Source organism: Pundamilia nyererei, unplaced genomic scaffold, assembly GCF_000239375.1.
Source record: "Pundamilia nyererei isolate P.nyererei 1_Seehausen unplaced genomic scaffold, PunNye1.0 scaffold00139, whole genome shotgun sequence".
Taxonomy (NCBI): domain Eukaryota; kingdom Metazoa; phylum Chordata; class Actinopteri; order Cichliformes; family Cichlidae; genus Pundamilia; species Pundamilia nyererei.
Genome location: NW_005187540.1, coordinates 567,154 through 578,693, shown reverse-complemented (window position 1 = coordinate 578,693; position 11,540 = coordinate 567,154). Strand labels below are relative to the sequence as shown.

General features: G+C 48.0%; 2 protein-coding genes across 6 annotated transcripts; one reads left to right on the top strand and one right to left on the bottom strand.

Annotated features, from left to right (window-relative positions):
- Positions 1-409: 409 nt before the first annotated feature.
- LOC102212272 (mothers against decapentaplegic homolog 4-like) lies at positions 410-1,667 on the bottom strand. The gene is made up of 2 exons (XM_013913610.1): positions 1,552-1,667; positions 410-946 (listed from the first exon to the last, which is right to left on the bottom strand). The coding sequence occupies exons 1-2, from the start codon at positions 1,645-1,647 to the stop codon at positions 686-688; spliced, it is 357 nt and encodes a 118-aa protein (XP_013769064.1). The 5' UTR covers positions 1,648-1,667; the 3' UTR covers positions 410-685.
- A 1,993-nt stretch (positions 1,668-3,660) lies between these two features.
- Positions 3,661-9,306, top strand: LOC102213131 (uncharacterized). 5 transcript variants are annotated; one of them, XM_005744114.2, is made up of 6 exons: positions 3,661-3,830; positions 5,013-5,112; positions 5,196-5,313; positions 5,854-6,028; positions 6,149-6,208; positions 8,748-9,306. In XM_005744114.2, the coding sequence occupies exons 2-6, from the start codon at positions 5,048-5,050 to the stop codon at positions 8,993-8,995; spliced, it is 666 nt and encodes a 221-aa protein (XP_005744171.1). In that variant the 5' UTR covers positions 3,661-3,830; positions 5,013-5,047; the 3' UTR covers positions 8,996-9,306. The 5 variants fall into 5 exon arrangements, with proteins under 5 accessions (XP_005744171.1, XP_005744169.1, XP_005744170.1 ...); XM_005744112.2 differs by lacking the exon at positions 3,661-3,830 and adding an exon at positions 4,008-4,216; XM_005744113.1 differs by lacking the exon at positions 3,661-3,830 and adding an exon at positions 4,224-4,350.
- The last annotated feature ends 2,234 nt before the right edge of the window (positions 9,307-11,540 follow it).

The window sequence follows — 11,540 nt, the reverse complement described above, 5'->3', positions numbered from 1 at the left end:
CATCAGGCGACGCTGCGGCGAATGGAGGCTGAGGTTTAACGAAGCAGCGCTCCGTGACAGGAGCCTGCTACAGGTGTGCGGCTCACCTGTGTGCCCCGCCCAGCCCTGCATCCTTAAAGCATATTCCCACCAACCTGAACTTATCACAGAAACATTTTAACAGGAGCATACACAGGATGACGGAGTGGGGATGGAGACAATGTCCTCAGGTGAACCACGTCTCCTTTTACGGTTCGTGGGGTGGGGACGTTTTGGTTTAAAGGGTCTGTGAATGTTTCAGAAGTCCCTGAGAAGGTGTCGCATGTTTTAGTGGGACTGTGGGGGGAGGGGGTGCGCTGTGGGCCGGATCAGCTGTTCCTGGTGTGAACCTGCTCAGCAGACTGAGGTGTGCTCTGTCCTCTGGTCTCATAATTACTGAGAGACTGGGGGACACACCCAGGTGCTGCTCACAGCTCCATCATCATCATCATCATTATTATTATATCAGCGGTGAGGAGCTCCTGGAGCGCCGACAGAGGACACAGGAAGGACAGGATCAGGTGCAGACCAGGTGAGGGGCGGAGCCTGAAGACTTTAAAGACTTTTTCTTTGAAGTCCTGTTATCTTTCTAACTCTGTCAGAATAAAATAAGGTGACTACTTCCTCTCTGAGCCTCAAGCCTTCCTGTGGGCCCTCTGTCGGGTTTTCACCGCCGTACCTGCAGCCGGCCGTCCAGCGTCCTCTGGATGGTGACACACTTGCTGGGGTGCACGCCGTTGGTGGTGACGGCGGTGATGAGCGAGTCCAGTTCGTCCTTCTTCTCCTTCAGCTTTTTCACCAGACTCTCGATGGCGCGCTTGGCAAAGCCCTCGTTCTCGCCGCCCTGCCGGTGGCACATCAGACTGTGGACGATGCTGAGGCAGGCGTCTGCGCTGCTGGGGGCGGGGCCGAGCACCGACATGGTCACCTGATAAAGTAAAACAGAATCTGCTCAGACGGCTCAACAATCAGATCCATAAAAAGACTTCCCCGGACAGATCTATGAGGGTGGGGCTTGTGTGCCCTCGGTGACATCACACAGACCCGTGATAAACGCTGAGGTCGTTGTCAGGTTTCACGTGAACCCACCAGCCAGAGGAACAGGAAATACATGACAGGAACACACAGACAGGTGGGACGCTCAGGTGTGCCCGTGGGCCAGGAACAGATCCTATAGCTGATCCACAGGTGACCTCATACGGTCCCTGAGCACAGATACAGAGCAGGGGCTGATATTGATCGTATTGTCAGTGATCAGAAGTACTCCTGTCCCCCCGCACACGTCACTTCCCTCTCAGACAGACAGAGAGGTGAGGAGGAGACAGGATCACCACACATGCACATCCTCGTCTCACTACTGATTCCTTTCATTTTTTCATTAAACTGTAAGCAACATGACGTCGTGACCGTGGCTTTATGACGTCATCAGATGCTGACGATGCCTGACGCTCACTGGCTGACCCGACTGCTGCATCAACAGTTGTTCACAGAAGAATTACAAAAGCTCTCAGCGGGCTCCTGCGGCGCACTCACCGGGCTCGGCGCTCTCCGCTCGGCTATGATCCGCTGCCGGGTCCGTGAGGCCGGAGGTTCGTCCGTCGGCGCGTCCGCGTGCGACTCCGTCTGCATCCAGACTGTCTGCACGCTCACCGGGGGGAGGAGGAGGTGGGGGCTATGTCATGCTCCCCCGACGGCCAGACATAACAGGAAGTCTGGCGACCTCTGGGGCCTTCCAAAATAAGAGCACAGAGACAAAACTGAGCGTTGTTAAGATGTGGAGCGTTTACCTGCGGTTTACCTGTTTGTGCTTCCTGCCTGCACACCTGCCACCTGTCATCGATGTCACTGTAATGTTGCCTGTGTGCGTTGTCTGAGTTCACTGCACAGTCAATTTAAGTTTTATACAATGATAATTACAGTTTGCCTTATTTTTCTGCGTCGTTTGATTTTTGTTCTTTTTAAAATGTATGTTATTTTATTTTTTATGTTATTGAAAAGTGGCTATTCGGTTATTCACCTGTAATCGTGCTTTCGCTGTCTAGTTTTAGTTATTTGTCCCGTTCTAAAGTTTTCCTTTCTTTTAGTTGACCTAGTTTTACTTCATTGTGAACCTAAATTCATTCTCACGTCACAAAGAAAAGCATCAAATCTCGTTAGGGCAAGCTTACTCATTAAGGCTTGAAAATGATTAAAATGATTAACAGAAATATAGTAAGACTTATTAGAGATGTTTCCTGGGTTAAAGAAACGTTTTAAAACTCAACTCAACTAAAATATTTCCAAAATGCAGCTTCAAAAACTCTCCTTTCACTCATTTTCCCGCATTTCCGCACCAGTTACTGCAGCTTTTATTTTGTGATACTGCCGGAAACACGCTTTGCCTTGTCAGAAAGTTTGTGCGCGTGACTTCAGCCGTGAGAGAGCCAATCACAGCCCTCCTGTGTGTGTGTGTGTGTGTGTGTGTGTGTGTGTGTGTGTGTGTGTGTGTGTGTGTGTGTGTGTGTTTGGCGCCATCTGGTGGCGAAAGTCGAGGAAACACATATCAAATCAAATCACTTTTATTGTCACTCACATGTGCAGGTACATTGGTACAGCACATGTGAGTGAAATTCTTGTGTGCGAGCTTCACAAGCAACAGAGTTGTGCCAAATACAACTCGTATATATAAACACATTTCTCGTGTTTGAAAGAAACATTGAAGCTGCAGAATAAAAACAGCTGACCTTTATGATGAAACAAAAAGGGACAGAGTGACATTTGTCTGCACTCAGGCCCTACAATAAATAAAGACACAAAAACAAGAGTGTGTTCCTCTCGTTAATCTAAAACTCTGCAGCTGCTGCACACACTCTTTCACAATAAAACGTCCTCTTCCTCTTTCAGGCCAACTCTTGGCTTTCCGACCGTCTGCCATGGAAACCTCTGCGGTTTCAGTCCCAGACTGACCGGTCCTGCACCGAGGACGGCAGCTCAGTCAAGCTCCCACAGGGAGAACGCCCTCACCGAGCAGGCCGAGGCCTCCAGTCTGTGGACGTCTTTGGGGACCAGCATCCACAACTGAAGCCATGAGCGGTCAGTGATGCCGCTTTAATAGAAAACCAAAGTCCCAGCCTCAAATGTCTCCTATTTTCTAATGTTTTATTTATATAGTAAAAAGAATATGAAGGCAATTTTGAAAAACCCACCCCACCCACCAAGCCTGATGTTTTACTCATGACCACCTTTCCAGTCTTTAATTTAATTAGGATGTTTGTTTTTAACCTTTGATTTGTAGATTTTTCTTTAACTTTATTTTCTCCTTTAAACCACGACTCGATGTTTTGGTTCACACGTAGAAATATCTGGATGACTCGCTCACCTTCAAACCACATGAAGAGAATCTCGTAAAAACACTGAAGTTAATACTGCGATTTTATTTTCAAAATAAGTCGCGTTTTTCTTGAATACAAAGAAGCAGTTTGTTGCTGCAACGTTTTTATCTGTGCTGGAGACAGATAGAAATGTCTCTTCTATATATGAATGCTTCGTGTTGATACTGTGTGTCGTGCTTCTCTGAGGTTCATCACTAACAGTAAATCTCAGACTCACCACTGTGAGTTCTACGGCCTGCTTTGGCCATTAGGAGGAACTCTCATTTATACAGTTTTACATATAAGGCAATAATCGGATTGCTGCCTTCGTATGTTCAATGCTTGCAGTGAAACATGCTGGTCGTGTCCTCTTCGTCCGCCTGAACTGAACTTGGCCAAAGAGATTTTGACCATAGCCCCCTCGGCTTGGAACGGACTGCAGGAAACGACTCTCATCAAGTGGTTTGAAATCTAAACTAAGAATCCTTGAGGCCAAGTCCACAACATGCAACTGTTTCAATTAGTTTGTCATTTTAACTGAATTTTATTGAATTATATTGTTTTTTTTGTAAATTTTATTTATTTTTGCATGCGTGTTTTTGCTGCCCGAGTTTAACTGAGTAATTTTTGTAAATGTGAGACACTTGCTGTTGCCTGTCGTCGCCAGGTCTCCCTTGAAAAATAGGTTTTTAATCTCAATGGGATCTTCCTGGTTAAACAAAATAATAATAATTATTGGCAGAAATAGCCTTCGGAACTGCTGGAGCCTTAAAGTTCTGCCTGCGGATCAAACATGTTTCTACACACATTCACCTGTGTGGGCTTCTGTGTTTGTGAGTCTGACACAGGTGTGTGTGCTGCTGACTTATAGATGTGAACTTGACCCCAGAGCGGGCCGTTAGCTGCGGTTAACGGACAGAGCGTGACTTTAACGGCGGTTTGGCCTCTACATTTAGCGGCTGAGCTGTGAGAGAAACACCAGGTGCTGTTGCTCGCCTCACCGGAGCTCACCTAAAACCTGTGGAGAGGAATTAGCTGATCTGTAAAAACTAAACTTTGTAAAACTAATGCTAACAACAGCTTGTGGGTTAGCATTGCGCTTAATTAGCACGAGTGTTAGCAAGCGGAGGTGACCTTACAGTTAGTAACAGGTGTGTCTGTTTTAAGCCGTGAGCGTCTCCCGGTAGGACGTTCAGATACAGGTAAGCGTGGGTGACGTATTATAACTGAACAGGTGAACTGTGGAAGCTAACGTTAGCTGTGAGCGCTGCTTTTTTTGCGCGGACACAAAATGGCGGGCCAGCGCCGCTTTAGCACAGGGCGAAATTGGAAATTTCCGTGTTACCTGCGGAAACTGAGAGCGCTCACAGACTGTGTTGAACACCACGAGGCCACTGAGGCCTCCTCTTAAATTCGGCTGACCTTTGAACCACGAAGCGAGATTAATTAAATTTTTATCTGCGTTTCCGGCTCAAAGACGGGAGATATGTGTGAGTTAAACAGCTGTGTAAATGAACAGGGTCGCGTGTGGGCTCTTTGAAGAATGCCGATATGAAGGCAGACATCAAGAAGTGGCAGTTTTACCGGAGCTGCTGCTTTTTCCGCTTTCCGTGCTGAATGAAGCTTTTTATCCTTTTGAATCAGGCGGCAGGTGAACAGGGTCCGGCATCCAGAGGCAGATGGAGTCATCAGAGCCAGGCTCGTTTCGCCCCAGAGGAACATCCACGGTGTCCCTGCACGAGCGGTGAGTTACCATGACCTCCTGCGTCCTGCAAAGTTAAAGGTCAGGGACACTGTGCTGACGTTCCCTCCTCTCTCTGCCGGCAGCTTCTCCAGAGTCCTGGTGGAACAGCAGACCTGCTCCAGGTTGCATCAGAGGGCATCTGCTGCCCTGCCCGTGGTCCTGCTGATGAAGTCAGCTCCCTTATCGCTGCTTCTTCCACAGGTGAGTCCCAGAGGGGTCACAGGTCACCTGTGAAGAAGGGCGGCCCAGGTGTTCATCGGAGGACCACCGGCCTGCTCGTCTGACACGCTGCAGCCGCCACGTGGAGTTGAAAACAGTGAAACCATCCCTGGCGCGATGGGGTCGTGAGGTGTTTGTGGGACCAAACCAGTGTGAGGTTTTGTTCGACATCCTCGTGAAATCAAACGACAGCGAGTCTGAAACTCTGTCGCAATCTTCTTCCCTCTCTGGTATAAACATGCACGCTCAGCGCAGGTAGAACAGTGTCTGGTTGGGGGGCGGGGTTAATGATGCATTTGGTGCAGAATTCCATGGCAACCTGTACTGGATAGTTACGATAAAGTCATTTTTGCCATCGTACGTGGAAAACCCGCGGTGCATCGAGTGCATTCGTTATATCGCCCACACGGGTCACCGCTGCGTCATCATAAGGGTTCTCAGCATGTGCACACTCGTCCGATTTTACAATGGATGGCGAGCTACTGCACCGTAAAAGCGAGCTGCTGTGTCTCTGTGTTGCAGGCTGCCGGGAGCTCTGAGAGGGCGGAGCATCGTCACCTGAGGAGGAAGAGGAGCGTCTGGACTCGACTCGGCTGGCAGCGGGTAACTCGCCGCCCGTCAGCCTCTGCGCATCAAGGCTTCTGGAGCTTCATGAACAAATACAGGTGGAGAGCGCGGGTCGGCTCCACCTGCAGGCGTGAGTATCTGAAACACGGGGCGCAGTGGGCGGGGCAGCAGTGTGTGGCCTTCTTCGCTAGACTGAAGCTGCAGTAGAACTCTCACCTGTGCTCCACCTGTGCGTGCGTTTCCTCTGCAGGAGCAGTAGGTCTGAGCGGTCGACTCGGGAGGCGGAGCCAGCTGAGACCGCTGACCTCAGGTGAGTTTCTCAGCACAGCTTCATGCTGAGCTGTGGAGAAAAGGTTGGTGCGATTTGGCCTGTTAGGCGGGGTTAGGAGAGCTGCGCTCTGATTCGTGCATCTGATGGCACAGCTACTGTCTGCCAGTTAAATTCAAAGACGTTTAAATACAGCTGGAGGGCTGACCGCCAGGGGGGCGTGTCCCAGTAGCTCGACTAAGCTGACCCCTACTGAGTCAGAGCTTTGAAATCTCCCCTCCTCAAAGGTTAAAAGTTTAGAGGTCAAAGGCCCTTTGCCAGAGGCTAACGGTTGCTCTGGTGCACTGGCTGTGTCCCAATTCAGGGTCTACAGCCTTGACGGTGCTCAAGCACCACTAAGAAGTGCGAGGCCTGTGAAATGCAACCGTGACACCAACTGCTGGAAGCGTTTCAGACAGCTTTATTTGAAAGAAAGGAAGGAGAAAATCTTTTGTTCATGTGTTTGTTTTTACATGAGCTGTGTTTGATTAGCTGAGTATCTGAGACATGATTGTTGGGCTTCATTCCTGTGCTGAACAGTCATTTAAGATTAGCTAGAAAATAACAATGAGCTGATGTTGTTCATGAGACTAAAGTCATCTCACTGTGGTAATTAAATATAATATGGCCAATATTATAGTTATTATTATATTATGATTCATTACAGCGGTGAGCTTGAACTCTACTTTGAGTAAAGATTCAAGTTGCAGTTATTTACATTTCCAATCACCTTAAATCTTCACTCAAAGACAGTCAAGCATGACAGTCAGGGGTCCTTTTGTCCCTCTGTGGGGGGAAACTCCCACTAGGTTTATATCTGGGACTCTCCACCATTTGACCTTAGAACTGAAGAAGCTTCAGTGAGAGGTGAAACGTCTTCAAGCAACTTAAAGAAGTCCAGACGCTTCTCTTTGCAAGCTCCTTTGACTACGATGACCTGGATGACTGAGAACCTTCACAGACACACGTTAAAGTCCGTTTGGCTCGACACCACCGAACAGAGGCAGCAATAAAACATAGCTAACATTAACAGTGCAGTGAATCCTGCTTGTGCCGTGATGTTCAGGGGCCCGTTCTTCGTACGTTGCTTACGACATCCAAGACCAAACCATTGCGCTAACCGTGAGCTCGCTAATCCGGTTCTCCGAACACACCTGCTGTTGACGATTAGTACAGCTGGATGAAGTAATGTGAGATCACTGGGTGTCGTAAAAGGGGCTACGCATCGATGTAGAAACATTGATCGGCAACCCTCTGATTGGTCGGCGAAAATGTCGAATGAGCGCGCTCGGTATTTTTTGGCAGCAGAGCAAGAACTCATGAGTGAGGGATTTCAGGAGTTTCAGAGTTTAATTAAAATGCAAGGGAACACTGCAAAGGCTGCAAAAGCAAGGAGAGAGGGCTGGCAGGAAGTTGCTGACAAATTAAACTCGTAAGTGATTTAATAATAACAATAATAATGGATTGATATAGCGCTTTTCAAGGCACCCAAAGCACTTTACAATGCCACTATTCAGTCACTCTCACATTCACACACTGGTGGAGGCAGCTACGGTTGTAGCCACAGCTGCCCTGGGGCAGACTGACAGAAGCGAGGCTGCCATCGGCCCCTCTGGCCAACACCAGTAGGCGGTAGGGTAGATTTATTATATTACACTATATTATCCAATATTGGCAGCTTGTTGTGTTTGTGGATATATGACTGACTTTAATTATCCACAAAATCATCACATCTCTGTCAGATTAAGCTCAGCTATTGAACGGCGTATATTTTAAAGTAAAGGCTTTAAAACCAAGTTAGTACAAACGTCACTAATGTCACATGACTCTGCCGACATGTGGCCAACAGTCATGTTTTAATGTTCATTATTAAACATTCGCACATAAATAAGTGACGTCATATTCAGTACTTACTTAAAGTTTACTCTTCGGGCGCCCCTCTTCCGCCGTGTTTTCCGGCAAAATTATCCACACCCACCGCGCTATGCATTCTGGGATATGTTGGGCCACGAAGTCTACACCGCCACAGCCTTAAAATTCATGGAAATGAAGGACGCATTTGGAGCAGCCTTTGAATTGGGACAGCCTTCGTTGTGCCGCTGTGACGTAATCGGCCTTAAAATGCGGCCTTTAAGGCTGCAGACCCTGAATCGGGACACCGCCTCTATGGCTGGAGCTCGGGGTTACCTGTACCTATTACAGAGGGGGAGGGGCTTCCACAGAACATTGCATGGTTATATTTACAGGCTCATGATTTTGTTCTGGCTTGGCTTTGACACCCAACAGGAAATGACCATGCGGGCCTTTATCCGCCCAGGAGGGAGGGGCCGAATGAGGGAGGGGCCTAAAGGGTCAGATAATAAAGAGATGAAGAAACTTCACGGTGTCTCTCAGGACACAAACGCACAAGAACCAACAGCAGGAAAACTAAAAGTGAATCCTGTCTCCATGGAAACAAACCAAAGAGGGAGTGGCATTACATTGCTGACCTTTGACCTGCTGACTCCTGTTTGTGTAAATCTATCAATTTTGTTTCTGGCAGGACGAAGACGGCGCGGGGTAAAGCTGCGGATAGGCGGGGCCACCATTTCAAAGGGGCGTGGTGGCAGCAGAAAGGTGGTGCCAACGAAGAAGCAGCTGGACGCTGAGCTGGACGACTACATGTCCATGTCCCGGAGCCGACTGGACAAACAGCTGGACGACTACATGTCCATGTCCCGGAGCCGATTGGACGCCGAGCTGGACGAGTACATGTCGATGGCGGGACAGCCGCAGCCGCTGTGGGACTGAAACTGTGACGGGCGGGACCAAAGGTTTGTTCTTACTTTGGAACCGCCTCTCCAAGTGTACACGAGTTTTATTTGGTGACTGAAGGCCGCAGCTCTCAGGCTGCTGATTGGCTCCTGCTCTCAGGTGCATTAAGCATTTCTTTGTTTTCAAACCAGAGCGTTCAGTTTTCTGTTGGTTTGTATGTGTTCTTGAAGTGGTCGTGTGTCCTTCACTGACCCTCTGTGTGTTGGAATTTTTAATGGGTCGTTTGTAATTCTGAAGTTTTTGTTCCCAACATTTAAAAGAATAAAAGACGTTTGTTCGCTCTTGTCTGTACGCCTTCGCCGAGTCCTCAGGAGCAGTTCATCGATGTGTCTGTCCTCTCGGCCAATCATCATCTCTCCAGAGACGAGGCATCGGCGACCGTTCGGTCACGAGCTGCACGTGTGCACTTCAGGTTACAAATCCACTTTGAGCTCCAAAAACCAAAATGCAGAAGCGGCGTCGACGAGGCCGCGAGCTGGGCGCCACTCCTCACTGAGCTCAGGTCAGCTGATGAGGAGTCGCCCCTGCTGGTAGGTTTGAAGTGCTTCGCATTTAAATGGGCTGAAGGAGGCGAGGTCGCTACAGATGCATCACCGACTTCCAGGCTACGTCCACAGTAATGCGTTTTCGTTTGAAAACATTTTCTCTCCGTTTTGGCGTCCCGTCCACACTGAGGCGGCGTTTTCCGTGAACGAAAGCGCGGCGTTTTCAAAACGCTGTCGAAAACAAAAAGATTTGAAAACAGTGCTTTGCGTCGCCGTGTGGACAGCAAAAACGCAAACTTTCTAAAACGATGACGCATGTTAGTCATGTGATGCAGTCATGTGGCCAATTAAACAAAGGTAGCCGAGGGCGTTACACAGCAGCTGTTCTGGTTGACAGCCCTGTTAAAGATGAACATCAGTCTGCACGCGCTCCAAAAAGCTTTTCCTCAAATTCTTTAACTCTCACTCGCTTTTGCAACTTTGTACTTTCGTGTTACTCGCAGCAACGACTCCACCTCACTGAGTCCATTTAACAAACTCGCTGCTTTTCCTCCACATTGATAGATTTGAAAACGGCGTTTTCAGGCGGAAACGCCGTTTTCAAATCTATCCTGAGACTGATAGATTTGAACTGAACCCTCGAGACCGTTTTACCCTTCCTGTCATGTGACTCCTGTCATGTGACTCCTCTGGTGCTGGACGTTCGTGTTAAACAGGGTTTCTGATGATGAGCTCAGGCTTCTCCTGCATGTGCATGATGTCAGACAGGACGTTTTCAAAGGTCTTCACCTTCCTGCTGGTTAGTGGGAGGAGCTAAACCGTCTCATTTGACACAGATGAGGTTTTCTTGTCATGTACAGATAAACAGTGTAGCCACATTGACCCATAATGAAACTGTTTAGCTTTACATGAGCAGATAGAAAGTGTGCAGCTGAAAGAAGCAGCTCGAACGAGCCATGCGCAGATTCTCAGACTGAAGCGTCAGATAGGACGCACACATTTCTGACACGCGATTGAACAGAAGAGCCTTAAAAGCTGAGATCATGTGATCAGGAGCAAAAGTTCCTGTCTTATCTGTATTTAGCTGGAGGAAGCTGTGGTTCAACCACTGTTTGATTTCTGACAATTATTCAAACAAGACAATTTATAAAACTCAGAAGCTTTGAAAGAGCACCTGATGCCATCAGCACAGAGATGACAGGAGATGCTGTGGTCTCATCATTTGGCCTGGAGGCAGAACTGGACCTCGCCACATCCTTGAGGTGGCAGAGCTGATGACAACACTTGATTCACACAGCCGGTAAAAGATGTCTCTGATAGATACGATATTTAAAACAACACCAGTAATCCCGAACAGGCCTTTGATCCAGTATAACCAGTACGGTGTACTCTCCAGAGTCTGCTGCCATCAACATGTCACCACACACTTTAAGTAAAGCTGTTTCAGTGCAGTTTGTGGGAACCAGACTGGAAAATGTCCAGAACATCATTTTTCTCCAAAACGTTGGTTCAACTACAGAAGCTGGGAGCTGAGCCAGTATCAAGAGACGTGTTGGTTATTTCCAGTTGAGACCAGTAGACTCAAACACACTGATGTCCTGTAAGGAGCAACGTGTGCGGCAAGTCAGCTGACGTGCACGCACAGTTTAGAGCAGGGGCGTCAAACTCAAGGCACACGTCAGGTCGCGGGCCAAACAAGATGAACATTTACTGAACACAAACTGTTTTTTAAACATAAATATGAATAAAACTGACAGGAATATTATTCCAGATTAAATAAACTTAAAAAAATAAACTTTAAATATTTTGCTCTTCATAAAAATATATCCTGTCAAAATTATGCAAGTTAGAAATATGAACATGCTGCCAAAACCCCAGGAAAAGTAAATGAGAGCAAACACAAGGTTGGAGCCGCATGCAGACGGAGTGGAGCTAATAAACTGTGCGGGCCATTCAGTGTCTTTCCCTGAGTGCATCGTTACACTGCAGCTGCATCTGAATCTGCACAGGTGCAGCTCAGCAAAGTGCGCTGACTT

Excerpts from the sequence above, each read along its gene's own strand:
- LOC102212272 (XM_013913610.1), bottom strand. The coding sequence starts at position 1,647 with ATGCAGACGGAGTCGCACGCGGACGCGCCGACGGACGAACCTCCGGCC. Across the intron at positions 947-1,551 it reads AGCGGAGAGCGCCGAGCCCG|GTGACCATGTCGGTGCTCGG; the intron begins GTGAGTGCGCCG and ends TTACTTTATCAG.
- LOC102213131 (XM_005744114.2), top strand. The coding sequence starts at position 5,048 with ATGGAGTCATCAGAGCCAGGCTCGTTTCGCCCCAGAGGAACATCCACG. Across the intron at positions 5,113-5,195 it reads ACGGTGTCCCTGCACGAGCG|CTTCTCCAGAGTCCTGGTGG; the intron begins GTGAGTTACCAT and ends CTCTGCCGGCAG. Across the intron at positions 5,314-5,853 it reads TATCGCTGCTTCTTCCACAG|GCTGCCGGGAGCTCTGAGAG; the intron begins GTGAGTCCCAGA and ends TCTGTGTTGCAG.